The sequence below is a fragment of the Ascaphus truei genome, chromosome 11 (assembly GCF_040206685.1).
Source record: "Ascaphus truei isolate aAscTru1 chromosome 11, aAscTru1.hap1, whole genome shotgun sequence".
NCBI classification, from domain to species: domain Eukaryota; kingdom Metazoa; phylum Chordata; class Amphibia; order Anura; family Ascaphidae; genus Ascaphus; species Ascaphus truei.
This window is the reverse complement of record NC_134493.1, coordinates 50,046,391-50,066,605: the sequence shown is the minus strand read 5'-3', so window position 1 is coordinate 50,066,605 and position 20,215 is coordinate 50,046,391. Positions and strand designations below refer to the sequence as shown.

The window sequence follows — 20,215 nt, the reverse complement described above, 5'->3', positions numbered from 1 at the left end:
CGTGACCATGGCAATGCGGCGTCAAATGACATCACGGTTGCCCTGGTAACGTCAAATGACGTTGTGCGAGCTGAGGGTGGCGGCGGCCAATGGGGGGGGGGTGGGGCTAGAAATTGGGGTCGCGGCATAAGTAACTTGGGAGCAGCAGTGATGCCACCATCCAAGTAACCAACATCAGAACGATTTGGCGGCATTGAACTAAATTGGGGAGATTTGACCAGTCTAGTCAGGCTTAGATGTGTGAACTAGCCAAAATAGGACTTCACATCCTTGTTTTGCAAGTTGGGGGTTTATATACCATACATACACAAAACCCGCTATAGGTATGTGCACACATTTATTTATAAAAAAAAATGTTTTACCACGAAGTAATACATTGGGTTAACGCTCTTTTTCAAGTATGTCCTGTGCACAATTATAAAAATACATGGTTACATTAAAAGAACAGCTATACAGTCAACTCAGACATTTCATGGACAGAGTTGGATAATTGGGTACAAGGGATAAAGGGCTGGTGAGTTTCAGATTTGAAATAGAGCCGCTTTAACATCAGCAAACGGCTCATGTCCCTTTAGCTGTACCAAAGGCTGTGCGCCTTTGGGGAAACAGAATTGTACACTGGGGGTGTTGAGATTCAACGCAGCTGTGAATACAAAGTTCTTTGTGTCCTCTTGGCTCATTAACATTCCAGTGGGTGGGGTTGACGTTCCACAAAGTACAAGCAAATGTTAACCCGTAGGACGCTGGTCCTGTGCTGAGGGGAGCAGTTCTTGGAGAGCCCCATCAGGCTGTCTGCCTTTTGGGGCAATGCAGATGTACACTGTACCTATGCACACACATGCACACACATGCACACGTACGCACTATGTACACCTGTACATGAACGCACATGTGCACAAACCCATCTGCAATGCGTTACTGTCCTGGCTAATCCGGTAATAGGGAGGGGCTCGTGTAGGAGAGGAGACACCCAGGAACAGATGAGTCATTGGCTTACTGGATGCACAGGTGAAAAATAAAGCTACAGTATCTGTAAGTGACAAGACTCTGGCACGGTTCCTTCATTTCCCCCCCTCTGGCCATCGCTTGGCTAGGAGCCAAGCCATCATAAACTGGGTATGGTAGATTCTTTTCATCAACACCGACCACATCACAGGTTATAAATTAAAGTTTTCTCTTATTTCCTTGTAGCGTCGTGGTAATTGGTGCTTAAAGGTTTTCACAGCACCATTTTTATTTAAAAGTTCCTTCCCAGATAGCCACACTAATAGGTGGCCTTGTAACCTGTTTCCAGTTCTTTTACTGTTGGTCTCCATTTTGAACAAAAAAATGCAAGATATTTGAGACGCAATAATGTCAAATAATTTGTAGTAATGCCAAAGTAAAATGAACATCCACCAGATGTATATTTGTTTACTTTGGTCACTGCTACCATTTTTCTGTTGCCATTAACTGGTTAAATTGACCTGTCACTGCCTGAGAAGACTTGTTTCTAGTGAAACTGGTTTTGAATTTACGTGTACAGTTTGTTTATGCCGTGCATACAGTTCATTAATTGTACAATGCTTGTGACTTGTAAGCAGTCTTGTGTCCTTTCCTTCCTTCTGTCCTTTCTCTCTAATGTACACCGCACTTTACAAGCGACAATGCAATATAGGGAGTTATTATAAGTGCAACAAATCTAAAAGACAATACGAAAGAATGTCTGCCCATGAGAACTTACAATACCTCTTGGATTGTATGTTAGGAAATGCTTCGTTCAAGTCTTTTTAGGACTTAGAGGTGCATAGAGAAGATGCTTGAGATAGTGTGTGAGGGAGTTCCACAGGTGGGGGCAATACAGGAAAAAGATTTAAGATGAGAGCAGTGTAGGTGCTGTAGGACGGGAATGCTATGAGCAGGGGCAAAGTGAGAAATCAAAGCTGATCTGTATGGAGGAGCAGATGAGGAACGCCTTAATGGTCAATAGGAAGACTTTGCAGTCGATCTGGAACTTGATGGGAAGCTAGGCTAGAGATTTCTAAATGTGGAACAGATCACAGAAGTTCAGATGACTTTTGCATCCCTTGACTTATACGATATCAGTGCTACTACCCTACTTAATATAACCATGATATCGACATCTAAGTGAATCCAAAGGGTTAGCGTCAGCATTTTTGGATTGTCATATGCTATATTTAATCGGTTCTTACGGTCATAATTTCAAGTCCCCATCTACTCTAACCAAACTGCTTGCTTTGTTTCAAAGTCACTGGGTGCCGATTTATGCCAAAATCTTTACATTCACATGTTCTGAGCACCAAAATGCCTCATCTAAAAGGGATGGCGTTCTGGACCATACATGCTTCCACTAAAGTTGATACTTTGGCGGCGCCTGTTGAAATCTGTCAGGTACCTGGCCGGGGGGGAAACCCTGGAGCTTCTGAAATGTGCTCTGCAAATAGACGCAATGCAGATGAGTAGTGTGTTCCTGTGTGTGATTTGTTATTTTATCCTGCTGAACTGGTTTTTGAAGAGCCTAAATCTTGCTTGGTTTAACTAGTGAGGTGGACATTACAGGCATGGAAATAAACGCATTGTGAAAGCTGGACTGCATCTATCCCAGACCTACCAACTAAGATTGCAGTAGGTGCTGAAAGCTGGTTATGGGCGTTGTGCGACTTTCCACATACAGTATGGTAGAAACTGCAATTGCGTAACATGGTAAATGATTAGTGTTATTTCTGTTCCTGGTAGTTACTAATATTTTTTTTTGTTCACTTTAATGTCCATAATTGATGCAAAATTATTTCATCAAAAAGATGTCAAGGAAGATGCAAAATCCACATGCTCTTAAAATTGGCAGTTTTCCCCCTTTAGTCCACTTAGAACTGATACTGCTTTGAATAATGCTATTTAAGCTCCTTAATTGCCGTAAAAAGGCCTGTAATGCATAACGTTTCAAAAACATTGTTGGGACCTGTAATTGTATAGATTTAAAAAATATATATATCATTTATGAAATGATGACTTTCTGTTTAACCCTTCTAACCCAGAGACTATGAAGACTTGTATTTCAACTTCTTCTTTAAGAACATGTATACCAGAACGGATTAGTCTAGAGCAAGTATGGCTGTGCAAATGACACAAGTCATATTGGTCATTATTCCAGCATATGAATCTGTTAGCCACTAGTAAGAATACAAAACAGAAGACTAAATAAAGCACGTCTATTGTTAATCTCGTGAAGGATTTGTTTTAATTTAATTAAAACCCTCCATGTAGAAGCCATGCTATTTGAGTATTCTCATGTGACTGGCTTAGTAAATGGCCTACTTGTGTTGTTGACAATGCTCTTTTCTGTACTACAGCTTCTGCCTTGCTGCATATGGTCTGGTTAAATCGGCAATTCATGTCAATGGTAAAATTGACCACTCCTTTCCTAATAATGCACGTACAATAAAAGTATAATTATACAGAGTTCTATTGACACCTAGTGCCCTTAGTCTAAAATACAGATTGGCAACACATAGCAGAATCCGAATAGAACCCAAGGGGATGTATTTCATCGGGTTGCTAAAAAAATAGCTCCCCCACCCACCCTCATTTTTACTGTGGTCATTGGAAACATTTGCAGGGCAGGAGTATTGAGACTCATTAATCTATCATTTTATTTTGTTGGTGTCAAGCAACTTTAGAAAACAGACAGCTTAAAGGAGCAATCCAAGCAATATCCTACGTGTATATATCTAAGATATACGTACTACATTTTTATTTTTGTTTTAATTCCACTCTTAATGCCATTTGAGTTTCAATATACTGAGCATCCTTTGATTTCTATAGCCGGTTTTAGCTCGCTGCCCCAGCAGTGCAAGATATTTTTAACACTTTCCTGTTTGTGATCATTTGTTGCCAATATCCCTAGCAGTTCGAGCTGTAAACTGTAACAATGGATAATATCACCTTCATAATATAAGAATACTGAGTTGCACTGAAGGATCGATTGAAATTGTGTCAGCCAGCCATTTAGTGAACCCTAAGGCCCGGGCCATAGAGGTGTGGGGAGAGCGGTGGCGCGCTAGCGCTGAGGCTCGCCTGCTTCAGTCAGCGCGATTGCACGGACTTGCAGGCGAGCCAGCGTGCGCGAAGGGAGCCGGGGGGAGGTGGTTGGAGGCGGGGCAGGGACGTCGCTGGGCCAATCGCCGGCGATGCACTGACGTCAATGTCACGGCGCCGACGTCACGGCTGCTGTGCTGTGATTGGAGGTTTTCAGCCGACAGCGCGCTGAAAAACAGCTTGGCGCTCGGCTGAAACCTCCAACTCGTCAGCACGCCTGCGGACGCTCGCGTGAGCCCCCTCTCAAGGCATCCTCATTGAGGATGCAGGGGCTCAGCGCGGAGCGTCCGCACGACTCAGCACGGCCTGTCCGTCTATGGACTCGGCCTAAGGCATTTAAATCAAGTGCCGGGGGAGCGGAGAAGGCCTCTATAAACCTTACTTACCTTGGCTCCGGCGGCTTCTTACACACGTCGCCATGGCAACGCAGTGTCATCAAATGCTGCCGTCACGTTGCCATGCCGCTGACGAAGTAAAGGTAAAAGGGGGGGGGGGTGCGGAGAGGGGGAACAGCCAGCAGGAAGGTGCAGGTTTAAAACTTTGCGCTCCTCTGCCGTAGAAAACAGGATTTTGATGATAAATCCCAAGCGAACCAATTGATCGGCAGCTTAGGTAATTAGTTTTCAATAAAGGTAATCAAAGGCTGCATATATTAAAACAAAGCTTTTCATTTTTACGTGGCTTGGACAGCATCTTTAGCGAGTTACTGAATCCAAGGGCAAAAGGCAACCAAGCAGCATAACCTCTACTACCCAGTACTATGAAAGGAAAGAAATTGCAACAGAGTAGCGTGTGTATGTACACACACACACACACACACACACTATATTTTTGTATGCATGGAAGTGTGCCGAGCGTTCAGCCTTGCAACTCGCAGCTTTTTATTTGAACCCTTTCAAAAAGTTCTGCAGCACATAGTTCCGCGCGCGGCATGTACTGTATGTAGAGCTGTACGTGGGCTTCAGCTTCATTAAACGGTTAGCTGCGGCGCTCGGGCGACACGGCTGCGTGGTGTTTTTTTTTTTTTTTATTCCAGACAGTTAAGTTGGAAACTGCAGAGGACACCAGTTGACAGCCAATTCATTTTGCTGATTCATCCGTTCTACAGATGGCTCCGGGCCAGAGCTTGGCTTGCAGATTAAAGGTTGCAAAGCTGCAAAGCTGCTGGGACTTGAAGGAATGTTGGTAAATTGTTGCTGTAGGAAGGCAGGCAATAAAAACTTTTTTTTTTTTTTTTTTCGTGTCATTTTCTGCTTTATTTAAAGCGGCAACGCCGCCCCAGTGACTTGCAGGAGTTCCCCCCCTTTGCCCTGTTTTTCAGTGATGCAATGGTGGTGTAAGGAGATAGTGAGGAGATTTTGACACTAGACATTTTTAGAATGTGTGAAAGAGTTTAAGGTTTACATGGGACATTCTTTGGAACAGTGATTCCCTTCTTATTCCTTGTACTGTCGCTTGCCTTTGTATGCGATTTATTTATTATTTTTTTTATCTTAAATGCATATCTTTCATCCAACAAAAGTCATTGTAATTGTTCTGCATTGAGCATACAGCTTCATATTTCGTATATTTGCAAGTAAAAGCAGCTAACCTACGTCCAACTTTTTTTTTCTTTGTATATGTAAAGCATGTGACAATCATTCTACATTCTCAACTAAGCTGGCAATTGTTTGGTACTCTTGTTATCTGTCATTCTTGATTGTGTGCCTAACAATGACTATTTCAGTTAGTGTAACTCAGCAGCTACAATATATCCTGAAATTATTAAGGATTATGTATAAATCCAGTTTATACAGCTCAAAATTGGATAAATTGTTCCCAGCAAACAGGATAGTGTTGCAAAGGTCTTGCTTGCACTGCGTGAGGTGGGTTAAAACCTGCTATAGAAATCCAAGTGCTTTAAAACGCATTAAAATGACATTGAGTTGAATAAAAGTCACTAATACAACAGACTGGTTTAAAAAACAAAAAAAAAAAGATATTCACATTTTGCTGCTTTAAGACTTAATGGAAACAAACTAGGGAAAAACCCACTCGCCCCCCCAAAAAAACTCCCTCACTCTTCCCCCCCCCTCAATCCATCTTTTCCCCTGCAGAAAAACAATGAACTAAACTAAAATAAAGGACTTATTGTGTTACGCATTTTCCTCCCCACATTTGTTCTTTTCCCTAATTCTGATTAAAGTCGTATGTTAATGCTCATGGCGTGACAAATGCACGCTTCCGCTCGCCACGGGCGAGTGCATTTTGGCCGCTGTTGAGTGCTTACCTGCGGCGGGGTATGACGATCTGTCTTCCCCTGCAAATTGTACTCTTTCCCCTGCAGGTCCTGGGGAAAAAGTGGCCGTGCAGCGTCAAATTACGCCGTGTTGCCAACGGGACGCCACGTGACCGTCCCGTTGCCATAGCAACTCGGCGTCATTTGCCGTCGCACCTTTTTTTTTTTTTTTTTTTTTTTTTTTTTTTTTAGGACCGGCAGGGGAAGACAGATCGCCGCAGATAAGCACTCGACAGCGGCCAAAATGCGCTCAGTGGGCGAGTGCATTTGTCACGCCCTGAGCATTAACATACGACCTTAATCAGTATTAGGGAAAAGAGAAAATGTGGGGGTGTAAAATGCACCTCACAATAAGTCATTTGTTTTTAACATTGTTTTTGTGGGCAAAAGTATCATTTATACACATACACAGTACCTCCCCAAATACACACACTACCCCCCAAATACACGCACACACTACCCCAATACACACGTGCGCACACTGAGTCTGTATTTTGGGTGTACACTTGCCCCCCCAATATATACGCGCACATACGCCCCCCGCAGCCTCCGGCAGGACAGTGAGGGAGAGGGGCAGCGATCTGCGGGCGGAAACGAGCCGCATGTGGGTGCGGAAAGAGCCTCCGACCCCTTACCTAGGGCCTTTAATTAAGGAAAGAATAAAGCTGTGATTCTTAAATTGCATTTCCTTATCAGGGCATTGTAAGATGAGATATTTGAGTACCAGCTCGAGATTCTACATGGGTAATTCTCATAGGGAAAAAATGCATTTTCACATTTTAAAGATAAAGATGAATTGCAGTTCCTTCCCAAAAATATAATTGGATAGAATTTATACATGTTATGGTACAACGGTCTAGAACACCACAAGCTGTGTAATGCAGTAGGCAGAGTCTTTAGAAATAGTCCTGTACAAAGCATTTTGGAAGTTTAAAATGAATGTTTTCGTATGCCCACTCCAGCGCTCTGTCCATCTGCTGATGGAACGCTGTAATATTTCCGGTGCTAAAATAGGCTTGGGGGGGGCCCTCGGTGGGATTGAAAGATGTTTTCTATATGCGCTGTACCCTGTGCAGGGAGGGCTTTCAACGTTATTCTTAACTCAACCTTGTGTCTGCTTTGTACTTCGAAAAGACCATGCAGTGACTTAAACTATGCCGTTGCTTTCTATATAAAGCATAACTAAATGACGTTGCCAGACTAACTTTGTTTGCTGGCACACTTGCAAAGTAAACCTCCTGGTTTATGTAATGTGAATTTAAAGAAAATATCCAGCAAGCCTGTTTATTCCAATGAGCAATCTGGAAGGTATGTGATGAGCTGATGATTTCTCATTAGAAGAAAACTCTGACAGTGTGTGAAAAATGGTTCAGAGGTGCCAAACGGATCTCCAGTATTCAGTGGCACCATTTGCCATCTTCCCTCGCTTGCTTGAGTGGGAAATTCCAATTTCCAGGGGCGGATCGATACCATCTGATCTGTAAACTGAAGAGAAGTCCGCTTCCATCTTCCTGTTTAAGTGATGCCGTGTTTTGCCAAACAGGCCAGGGCACTGTGCCACGTCCTCTCTTGCACCCAAAGGGTTAAAGTAGGATTCACCACTTCCATGCACCATAATATTCTTGAATTTGTATTTATTTATTTTTTCCATATGCACTAGTGACATATATTTTAATCTCACACATCTAGTTCGGAGAGGAATCTGGCAAAATAATGCCTCGGATAATGTCCCTACACCATCTGATTTCCAGCAGGTGGCCTACTTATCTCTTCCTCAAACTACAGCACTATTCATTACTGTTGCAATAAGACCTGCTAGAATCGTCCCTATAGAGCTCTTAGAAGGTGGAAGAATAGGTGATTCTGAGGGCTCAAAAAAAATGTCCTGCAATCCTCTTTACTGCCTTTAACTCCTGTTGCATGTTTGACCTGGAATTTGGCTCCTGGGCTTAAGCGAAGTGACCAACCTTGACCTCTCCTTACTTGTCGCCAGTAATGTTCTGATCTCTCTGCCTCTTGACAGTTGACATGATTCAAAGTGTGGTGTGTTTACCACCCTGTGGTATAGAATGTGTTGATGCTGATGGCACTCTGACAGTCCTTAGGAATGCTTTGTCTGTTGTTCTGTGATATGTCACAGTAAGATCTCGTGCAGCCATGGTTAAGAACCAGCAAAGAAAAATCGCGAGAACTTGGGCTCATTTTGACTTGCCATTTTTTGGGGGGGGAAATTAATCTTCATTTTTCCTTGTAGCTGTGAACACCAGCAGGTATGCAGAAAGTTATCGGATTCAGACATACGCAGAATATATTGAGAAAAAGTATGAGGAGAACCAGGCCAAGAGAAAATGGGCAGATGATGGATGGAAGGATTTGGAGAGGAAGAGGTTAAAAACACAATACGCCCCATACGTTCCACCGGGTCGAGATTTTTATGTAAACAGGTGAGAACCAATTTTTCCTTTTATATACAGTATGTAAAGTACAAGGACTATACACTTATACATGCATACACACACTTATACATGCATACACACATGCACAAATATATACACGTGAGTGTGTACACACACACACTTCGCTGCTAGAAAGATCACTTTTAGAATATTAGAATAATAATCCCCAAATCTGGTTGGTAGAAAACTAGCAAGTTAAAATTGATGTACTTCTATGTTGAATGTACATTAATATGTACAAAGTGACCTTATTTTACCCCTCTTTTTAGATTGTGTTCTGAAAGCAGATCCTTATAAAATATTAACAGACCCAAAGTTGCCTCGGCCATTGTAAGCAGATTGCTTCACGTCATTTGTTTTGAGCAAATGATGGCATGCACTAAATCATAATTGTAGGTAATCTTTAAATGTCTTGCATGGAAATGTAGAATACAGTGCAAGTGTCATAAAGCACTTTCTCTACCAGTTTGAAGTTTCAGATTTTTAAAGCGGCAATCCCATCTCCTGACATTTGTATCCCATTGGCGAGAGACCCGCTGGTGCTATCTGTAGTTACCCTGCCTTAAAATTGCACTAGTCAGATCATTTTCACTTTCCTGACATGGAGTTTAATAATACATCAGAATCCTGTGGGCTACTTAGGGGAATCACACCTATAGAAAGACTAAATTCAGAGTGTGCTGCAATGGTCATGTATAATTGTGGCTAGAAATTCCTGCAATTATCTGTTGCTGCATAGTAGAAAAACTATCAGATAATGTCACAATAGTGAGAAATGAGGGTTGTTGTACACGGTATTTTTTTATTTTTTTATTAATTTTATTTTTAATCGGGATTGATAAAGTAGCATAGCATAAACTCCTCTGCCCCATGTGGGTTGAATTGAACAGTGCAGTTTTGCTCTTGGGTATAAATGCTTTTATACGAAGTAGTGGCATCCTTATGTTCTGCAGTGGTCTGTCTTTCTTGCAGAAGTAGGGGATTTAAGCTTTTACTTACTCGTTTGCACATTGGGGTTTCAAATTTGTGCGGGTCTTGCTAACCTAAACTATTGGCAGTGTACTCAGCCTGTATACTTTGAGTTGGGGGATCGCAGTTGAAAGTAACATTTTGGTCTTGGATATGCTTCCTTATAAAATGTTAACCACCCCTTAATTGGTTTCTGCAGGAGTTTGTCTACTCTTTATCTTGGTACTATTTTTACAGCACTTCCAGAAATGTCACAATGTTGAAATACCATTTATTATGTTAGTAGAAAAACAATTAATAAAAATCATACGTACACCTACTGTTGGTTCTTTATGGAAATTCAACAAACTGTGCTATCCTACAGTATGATGGAAAAAGTCAAAACAATTGTTAGACTAACTGTTTCCTACCTCACACTAAAAGACTACTGTACCCCCTACCAGGACTTGCCCATAAGCTAAACTACACCTTAGGGCCTTACAATGAGGGACTGAAAAATAGAAAAAAGTATACATTTCAAGTTTTCAAATCGGATGATAAAGATATGGGAAAAGATTCTCTCTACCCTGTATGGACATTTCTGCTCCAATATGTTGCCTAAAGTACTCTGAACCATGACCTGCCTCATTGTAATGACAGTTCAGGGACAACGATCATGTCGAGTAGACCACGGTCCTTACAAACGTGCCCTCGTACGGCCATGTTGTCTTACCAGACTTCTCCCACGCAAGCCTTTCTCTAGTTGGGCTATTTAAGGTCATTTCTCACAACATGGTTCTTTTGATCACTCTGAAATTTTACATAAAATAACACGGTTCAGATGAAGTTGATAAAAAGCAGTATTAATATTTCTGCAGAACAAGCCAAATGTCCTAGGCATTCAGAAAAATCGTTAATCATGTCTCTCCCTTTTTTAAGTATTACCTTTATGTACTTACTAGCTATACTAGGACTAACATTCATCCCGTGTAACTGGCCATATCTTTAATGTAACATCTGGCAAACAGATGTATTAATGTGGATATGCAAAGGAAGCAGAGACTGAAATCTTAAGTTTTCCGATTAGTCTTGACTTAATAGTTCTGTCTAATCAACAGTGCATACTGTCCTGGTTTGCTGAAGGAAACTGAATGTTATACAGTCTTGCATCAAAAACAAAAAGTTTTGCCCTTCATTGTTCGTGTCTATTGTAGGAATACTGAAAATTAGACTCCAGTAGGGAACTGCGTGTGCTGCAATCCGTCACCAGAAAACTACACTCGGCTCTTCCGACCTTCATGATCCTGTCCATGATGCCGATAGGATAGAAAAATGGGTCTCTCATCCCAATGATGCTTGTTCTTGACTCGCCCAAGGAGATTCCAGTGTTGCCACTGTTGGGTTACTGGGTTAGGAATAGTTGGTCTGTAAGGTCATGCAGACAGTAGGTGGTGGTGGGGGGGGGAATACGGGAGCTTTAGCATGATAAAGGTGAAATATTTGGTTAACCGCTGAGAACGTGGTGCTAAACAGTTGAGTAATGAGTGCAACCAATTGCACTGCAAAATGTGTATCGGGCGGGGGGGGGGCAGCTTTCTGTTATACTGAAAGATTTAATGTATGGCAGAGAAGGTCGTTTCCTCTTGCGATAGGACGATATATATTTTTTTAGAGTCTACTTGCTACTGAATTGTGCAATCGTTTGGCAGATTGCTACTTCAGAGACGGTAAAATAACTGGTTTAGATGCTAAAATGGGCACCTAGATTTTCGAACTGCTTTTTTTTTTACCTCTGAATACTTCAGATGCTCTGTATTCCTTGGATTTACTGTATTCACTGTATAGCAGTTTTGTTTTACAGTAGGCACAAAGCCCTAACACACTGTACGTTGTGTGATTCTGCTTGATATTTTGATATTGTGCTTCAGATCTGGATTTAAGGAGTTTGGTTTTAGGTCTGGTCTCCATAAGGAAAGGGTAAAAGTTGCAGTGGGGAAGTTCATATTGTATCTGCTTACTGTTTCGTTTATGCCAAACTTAAGGACGGCACTGGGATTAAATGGCAAATGAATACATTCCAAGCCCTTATTACAAAGAATACCGAGGGAGTTGGCAATGATGAGGCTTTTAAAGTCACTGTCTATTCGTACCTGATTTCAAGCATAATCCAAGCAATGTGTTGAGACCATTTTTGATTAAAGTAGAAAAATAAGGCAGTGCACTGCCCAAAGTAACAGGAGGCTCACGGTTTTAAGCAACAAAAAATAGATTTATCAAGGTGATAAAGGGCATTTTTGCCTGAAACTAGTTGGTGGACCCCTGCTGTGGCCTAGGGGGGACCCTTTTGTCCATTTTTTATGTAATAAATCTATTTTTTGTTGCTTAAAACCGTGAGCCTCCTTCTGTTACTTTGGGCAGTGCACTGCCTTATTTTCCTACCTGTTCCTGCCATCCCCTGGGAGATTGCACTATGCTTATGAAGATTCTGAGATTGGATACTCCAGGAGAAACTGAGTGAGTTCACTTTGTGGGTCGCTGTACCCCTTTTTTTCTCTGTTATATGGGACGTTGGTCCGTACTATTTATTTATGGTGCCGCTGGCATTAGGTACTAGTCCCCTAACCCTATTAGGGCTTTGTTATGCTATATGCTTACATTGAAGGAGTTTATCCTAAACCTCAGTTTATTATGCCAAACAGGACTTGTTTTTTTCTGATGCACTGGCTTTCTACACAACCATTTTTGATTAAACAAAGGAGTGCAGAAGAAAATTAGTAACTCCGACCTGTGCATTTCATGTTCTGTCTTTGTTGTAACTCAAATCCCCAGTGTCCTGTAAAATATCTACTGTGTTCAAACCAGATCGCAGCAAAACATAAAAGGGACGTGCAGTTGAACACACGGGAAGACCCTAGTACAATGATGGCCAACTCTAGTCTTCAAGAGCCACCAACCGGTCAGGTTTTAATGATATCCCTGATTCAGCACAGGTAGCTTAGTTGTTGACTGAGCCTCTGAACCACCTGTATTGAAGCCAGGATATCCTTAACCTGACCTGTTGGTGGCCCTTGAGGACTTAAGTTGACCACTCTTGCCCGAATATCAGGTTCTACATCACTTGTCCGAGTCCTCAGAGGGGGGAAATGGCAATAGAATGTTGTACTTTGCATACTACTGGTTTTAAATTGGGTTGTCTCAAGACCAGTCTCAAAAGCTCATCTTTCCTTTATGTATGTCTTTATTTATATAGCGCCATTAATGTACATAGCACTTCACAGCAGTAATACACGTGACAATCAATTAAATAACACATAAAGGGAATAAGTGCTTAAGACATAAAAGTAACATTTAGGAAGAGGAGTCCCTGCTCCGAAGAGCTTACACTCTAATTGGTAGGTAGGAAGAACGTACAGAGACAGTAGTAGGGCGTTTTGGTAAGTGTCTGCAAGGGGCCACGGTTAATGTACGAGGTGTTAATTATCAGGTGTGCCCTGTGCAAGCACCAGTGTTCTTACCACGAAGCTGCACTTTCAGCAAATGGTACAGGCTAAAATTTAACTTTTGTTCATTAAAAGGTATCACTTTAAATCAGACTTGTTTCCACAGGGCCAGGAGATTTTCCTGCAGTTGTGGATCTTCGAATAACTAGGAATGCAGAGCCAGAAGTACACGTTTCCACTAGAAGTTGTTCACATTACAGAAACACAGAATACATCTACTCTTTCCAATGATTGCAGTTACTGATGCTCCACTTACGCCATTTACTACTAAAAGCTGCATTGTTTCTTTTTCCGTCTAATTACACATTGGGTTTTTTTCACATCCGATTTACATCACCACTATTAAGCTTCAATTGTGCTTGATGTGGTTTAAAATCCAGCAATGTAGGGGGTATTTTGAGGGAAGATTCATTTTTGGCACTTGGGCTGTATGACTTCAATAGATGTCAATTGCAATTTGATAACCCAGAATTGTGTACAAACACCAAACAAACAAAAATCCTCAGCTCGAATGTTGCATCCTTTCACATGTGTTTTTTGTCTTTTTTTTTTTTAATTTCAGTTTTGTTGCTCCAAGTTCAGTGGGGAAGAGAAGTATGAGTCCTATTGAGGAGGAAACGGTCTCCGACGAGGTTGAAGATGTGCAAACTCAGGAAGAAGTTGATCCAGCAGCCGCTGGTGTGTCGGATCAGAAGAAGAAAACCAAGAAATACAAGAGACAGAAAACGGACTGTGCTCCCGCTGGTAGGTTGGTTTCTAATTTCATGGGCTTGTATGGCCTTGCCTGTTTGGTTGGTCTTGATCTCCATTTATTTACCCTAATGATTATCTTATTTGTCTGGACCTGCTGTTAACCTTACTGCATGAGAGGTTTTGGGACCCCCAAGCAGGATTGCCTTCTCCATGGTACAGGACTCCAGCCAGGGCGGTTAAGTTTGAAGGGGTGAGGTCTGTCTCGATTTGCTTGAGTGAATGGGGGGGGAAGGGGGGTTTGGCTGTGGTGCAGTGTGTGATGGTAGCAGGAGCATGTCCATGGGGCAGGAGCACAAATCAAGCAACTTAAAATTGGAATGTAGGGCAAATATGTTCTCCCAAACCATCGCAGGCTTTGTGGCCACTTGGTCCACTTGTATGGTAGTGCCACCACTGCCTTAATGGAGGGTCATATTGGTTTGGGTATCTGTTAAGGCAGGCCATAAAACATTGCTCTCATTGTATGGATCTATACATTGATCGGTTAGACCTATATAATGGAAGAAACCCGCTTTCAGATGTGTTTTGTCGCTATTGCTGTGCTTTGCAAAACCTTGATGGATTTTTGAACCCTAAGAGTTTACCATCAGGTTATAGGACACGGGCTATGAGTTTACCAAGTGACATAAAAATAGCGCTGGATCTCTGGATCTCAAGTTGCGGGTCTTGTCACTAAGACACGGTCCTCTGAAATGTTAAGACTACGCTACTGTGCTTGTACAGGAAGTAGAATGCAGAAGGCTGATGCTTTAGGAAAAATCCCCGTTGAAAGGGGATTAGAAGTTTGAAAAATGTTTTTGTTCTCATTTGCATGTAGGTACCAGTCTGAATATCTGCGTGACTACTGTATATGCTGTATTTCACCTTAGGGACTGCAGCAGGTGTTAGGTGTGGAAGAACCAGTTTGTGCTTGGTTTTGTTGCATTAAACATCTCTGTAAAAACAGAACAGCTGTAACATTTGTTATGCTCCCATTTTTTTGGGAAATATCCAGGGAAGATGTCTGTACTGCAATTCATACGGTAAAAACCTGACTGTCACCGCTTTAACCACTAATTGCTATCACAGAAGCGCACCCTGACTTTTGGGTGTCAAAATTAAGTTACTGTATATCCCAATTTGCTGCTCTATAATAGCCTGTAACAGGGTTTTTTTATTTTTTATTATTTGTTTAGCCTGAGAGGTATTTGCGACTTCTTAAAAATACCAATTTCTTTTATTTAAAATTGTGTGTTTTATTTTAAAAACTACAACATGGAAACATCCATTTAAATGTGTATTATGTGGAAGAAATCGCATACACAAGCGTCAACACTATCGTACCTCTAATAACCATTTGATCACTGTTCGATCACTTTTTAAAGACAACCCAGTGAAAGTGTCCAACAGAAGTAGGAAGTCTCTTAATTGAAACAATGTCCTGCAGCCTGGGTTGCTCTCATAAACCTTATGTGGACAATTGCTGGGCGCAGGTTCTGGATCCAGATGGTATGCAGAGACCTGAAAAAAGAAACCACATATAGTGTAATATGTTTAACATAAATGGCACCACTTTTGGGTAACGCCTAAATGTGAATCATATTTGAATTCTTTCATGAAATACAAGCGAGAATCAGCCACTAAATATTTATAGAAAATGACTTGCTGACACTTAGTTTTTGGTTATTTGGGGTGGGTGCCATTTTCAAATTATTTGACTGATTAATTGAGTCCAAGAACAATAATGAGCAGTCTTCTAAAACAGCATTTTAGCTGCTACTGACAAGTGACTTGATACCGGCAAATTCCTTGGCAACTGCCCATCACTGGGCACGGTCTTGGTTGAATTATCACCTAATACAAAATATACAGTGTTTTTCTCATTTGAAATAACCATCACCTGGCCCACTCATTACTAATGTTAACCGGTTTTGTTGAAGTTGTAACCGTGAATCGAATATCTATCCGCAAACTATTTAATGGTGAAGGATAGTAGCTTGCCAGTGCAATACAGCTCAACCCCGTTATAACGCGATCCGTTACAACGCGAATCCGCTTATAACGCGATGCAAGCGTGGCTCCCAATTTTCGTATTTATGAATACTTTACAACACGATTATTGGTATCTTAAATACTTTATTGTACAATGCATACAATTGCACATTATTTCTAACGCGATCCGCTTATAGCGCCATGTGATTCTTTGGACCCCAAGCCCAGCGTTATAAGTGGGTTGAGCTGTATTTATATATGGAGATTACACCTTGGGTAACGGATATGTCCCTTGATGTAAAATGCACTTGTAAGTAGAAGTGTTTGAAAAGGTACCCGGGCGCTATCTCTGAGGCTTGTTACAAATGCACTTGTAAGTAGACCAATAGAAGTGGTCCATTAATTTCTCGCCTATAAATGCACTCCCTTTAAAAAGTCCCCCTCAAAGCCAGTCTTTCTAATCGCATGCTTCACTTTCTACATACTGCAGGCATATGGATGTACAATCATTTGTCTCTAAAGTTTGTCAGGAATATGTTCTAACCTGCTTCCCAAGTCGGTGTAGCTGTGTTTATGCTGCGGCCCTAAACCAAAGCCTGATGTATTGTGTAGATCATATATAGAGAACCTATTCAATGTTATTTTCATAGTGAAGTTGAGCGGGTGGATTTCTGAAGAGGTGGAATTTCTTCTGTCACCCAGATTGTGGTAGCACACTAGCTATATGTGATGCAAAAGGAATCGCTGCTCCTTGAATTGACTGGTTTCCTTATTACGCGCACAATTGGTGTTTCCGTTAACTGAGCAAGCTAAAACCGACAGTAGTTTGAATCTGAACTTAATTTCCCCCATTTCTATTGTACATATTTTGCAGTTTGAACTGCAGCCTGACTGGGCAGTGTCATGTAAAAGACTTTCTTGCTGTGCATAGTCTGTGCTTATTTTGGGAGGTAGTTCTACTAGTATAAAGACAGAAAATGAACAATCAGTGGACTTGTGCAAAAGGTGAAGATTGATTTCTCAATATTTGACTTTTCGGCCCCAACACGGGCTGTTTAAAATAATAATAATTCTTGACGAGCAGCGCCTCTGGCAGACATCTGGAGTTGAGTGCTAAACAATTGTTGCAAATGCATCCTCTGGATTAAACGTTACTGATGCATGCTTATAATTTAAGTATAGCGTTGTTGCTCTGATGTAAATTAAATACAAAAATACATGTCTAACCCTGGTCTGGGACGTACAGTATTAATCACTTTCCTTCCAGGGGCGCTAGCACATATTGCTAAACCGATGCTTTACTAGCCCATCTCAAAGCACGAGTTGGCTTTCTCTCCTTTACCACACACTGGCGTTTCATCTTTCTGTTTTCTCTTTCAATACCTTTTCGTCTCCCCTGCACGGCAAAGGAAAGAACAGGATAGACGGCACTTGAATCGAAGCTAAAAGATGTGCTTCACATTTAAAATAATTATAGCCATAGGAGCACGTTAATGTCCTCCAGTCATTGTTCGATGGAGACGGTTTGGTGAGCGTGTGAGAATTTTGTCTGGTTTTCAGGAATATTTAAAGTGTTTAGTATTAGTAGCTCTGGATAATGACCAGTAAATATAAGTGCAGAAACTAATTATGCCTGTGATTTTTGCATACAAGAACTAGAAGCAAATAAATGTGGTGGCTGCCACAACTCCCCACCATTGATCAAACATTGTAGATCATGACCAATAACCGTCCTAGCATGCAGACCATTGACATTGGTATGATTTTAAAATAAAATCTGCGTTCATTGAATTTAAGGTGTGACACTATCTTTATTTTATTTATTCATCCATTTCGCAAGTTCTGAAGGATAATTGTGATCTTCTGTTTCAGAGTGCGGTAACAGCAGTTCCTCTGTCCTCTTCGAAGTCCCAGACACGTGGTAGCTGTGGTGAGAGCAACTTTGTGATCACAAGATTTGGAAGCCATAAATTTTTACTTTTCTTTGTCCAGAAGATCGAGATGTCCCTAAGCAGCTCGTGCTAATGTTGCCTCCCAGCTACAGTACACACTCCCCATGACCTGGCACAACAGACACTGTCTCAAGTAAAGCACAAGTGAATGACCACAGGGAGTGACCAGAACTCTTGGAGTTGATTATCGCTGAAAGTAGCCGTGTGTGGAATAAAGAGCACCCATTTAACTAAAGTAGAACCGAATGGAGTTGGCATAATTTATTTAATTTATGTTTAAGTGACTTCTCAACACCTTGCATTCCTTGTGGGAAAGCAACGCGAGTTTGTGATCTGGTTTAATACCTTACCATGCCCATCTTCTGCAATCCTTCACCCGCTTACCCAATGCTTCAACCTCGTCATATGGATCTACTGAAAAACGAACGACTCCTGGTTTCTGTTTTTATAGCTACAGTTGGAAAATATATCACTTTTGAGCTGCCTGTAGAAAAAGAACGGGTTTATTTAACGCACCAATCTCATTTTGTCAGTCCACTGAGTGCTGTTTTCTCCCCTAAAATTGCAATTACATTGTTTTCCTCTTGGTTGCATAGCTCGTAATGAAATCCTGCAGTTATGACTCCTTTCAATGACCTAGCAATATAAAATTGCCTATCTGATTTAACATTAGGATTATGATCTGCAGTGCGCTTTCTCTCGCTGCCTGATTGCTTCATCATTGTAATCATTGCAAATGTAAGTGCACATACTGCTTACCTCTTGAAATAGTCACATTACCTATGGGAGTATATCTACATTTTAACGCCTGTTTAAACAGATCTAAAACAAACATGATATTGTTGCCTAGATCAGTACTTTCAACTCAAGTATACCGATCTGTGGGACTGGTGCTTTAAATATAACCATCCTAGGGCATTGCTAAGCATCTTTTAACCATTTCAGCAAAATGTACATACTAAAAAACCTACCGAAGGAATTAAGGAGTCAACAGAGCATCATTTGACAGAGCCGAGATCCTGCGAGCTCTGCTGTCTTTAAATGACCTCTTAATTTAATGGGTAAGATGTAACATTTGAAATCCCTCTTGTTGATGTGATCTCGAGATAAACAGTGTAGTGATACTTGGTGTTGTACTGTCCGGTTGCAGCTTCCATGGTCTTTATGCTTGGTACTGCCCTACTGTACCTGTATGTTACAAAGGTATCTGAAGGGACCTTATCTGGGTTATCTAGTTACCAAACTCCCTTTACATTAATTAAACAGGTCTCCCGGAAAAATATTTTTTTAACTGTATTTGAATGGCCGTTTTTTTATTTTGTTATTGATTAATATATGTATAACATGGTTCTCAAGATTTTTTTTATTTTTTTTCTGTGCACCACTTTTGTATTTTGACTTGTGCATCAAAAGTGTAAAGGTTGTTTGGTTCAGACATCACATTGCGTCTAAATGTGGACAGCACTTTTCCACCCAGTAATGTTTAAATATGCATTGTGTTTAACTATATGCAAGTTTTTTTTTTTTTCACTTTCATGATTTAAGTTGGCAGAGAATACCACACCTGTGCCATGTGATTGTCTCTCAAAGAATAGCATTGTCTATAATTGTGACCTTGTCACTTATTTTCGTTGACTTTCCCTCAACAGAACATGAACTTTGATGTTTTTTTACATGTTCTGGTTTTTTAAAAAAAAAAATGTATCTTTCCGTTCACTTTCAGTGTAAGCATGCGTATGGGGAACAGGAACTAGAAAATAAGGTTTAAGATGAATTTAAACATCTAAATTGTCATTTGTATTTAGTTTTGTGAAATTGTCTATCAGCCTGTAAAAAAACAAAACAAAAAAACACTTGCAACTGGCACCAGCCATTTATTTGTAGAAAAACAAATAGATCTGCAAAGGTAGATTTTGTTTCGGCAACGCTATTTAACTTTTTTGTATAATGGATATAAAAAAAGGCCCAAGTGTATTTCCATACAGTGAAATTAAAGAAACTTTCGTAGTAATTGTAGTGCTCATTTTTATTATATATTTTTTTAATTTTTGTGACACTGTGAAATAATATACAGGATATTGGGTTAGTCGCATGTTTACAGTGGCCGAGATACAGCCTGCAATATAAAGTGATCGGGAGTGTTGAGAGATGCTCAGAACTTCCCAAGTGAGTAGGTCCTTTCATTCTACTGGATATAGACCCACTGTGGTCTTTCTCCCTCCTAATAGAGGTAAATGAGAATTTTAATCCTAATAGAGGTAT

The 20,215-nt window shown here is 40.9% G+C and overlaps 1 protein-coding gene across 1 annotated transcript in view; it reads left to right on the top strand.

The window, feature by feature from the left end:
* The window catches only part of PARN (poly(A)-specific ribonuclease), an 86,981-nt gene extending 67,175 nt beyond the window's left edge, over positions 1 to 19,806 (top strand). Inside the window, exons 22-24 of the mRNA XM_075566147.1 lie at positions 8,628 to 8,817; positions 13,840 to 14,021; positions 17,874 to 19,806. Coding sequence (XP_075422262.1) covers positions 8,628 to 8,817; positions 13,840 to 14,021; positions 17,874 to 17,926 — 425 coding nt within the window. The 3' untranslated portion in view covers positions 17,927 to 19,806. The remainder of the gene's footprint in view (positions 1 to 8,627; positions 8,818 to 13,839; positions 14,022 to 17,873) is intronic.
* The last annotated feature ends 409 nt before the right edge of the window (positions 19,807 to 20,215 follow it).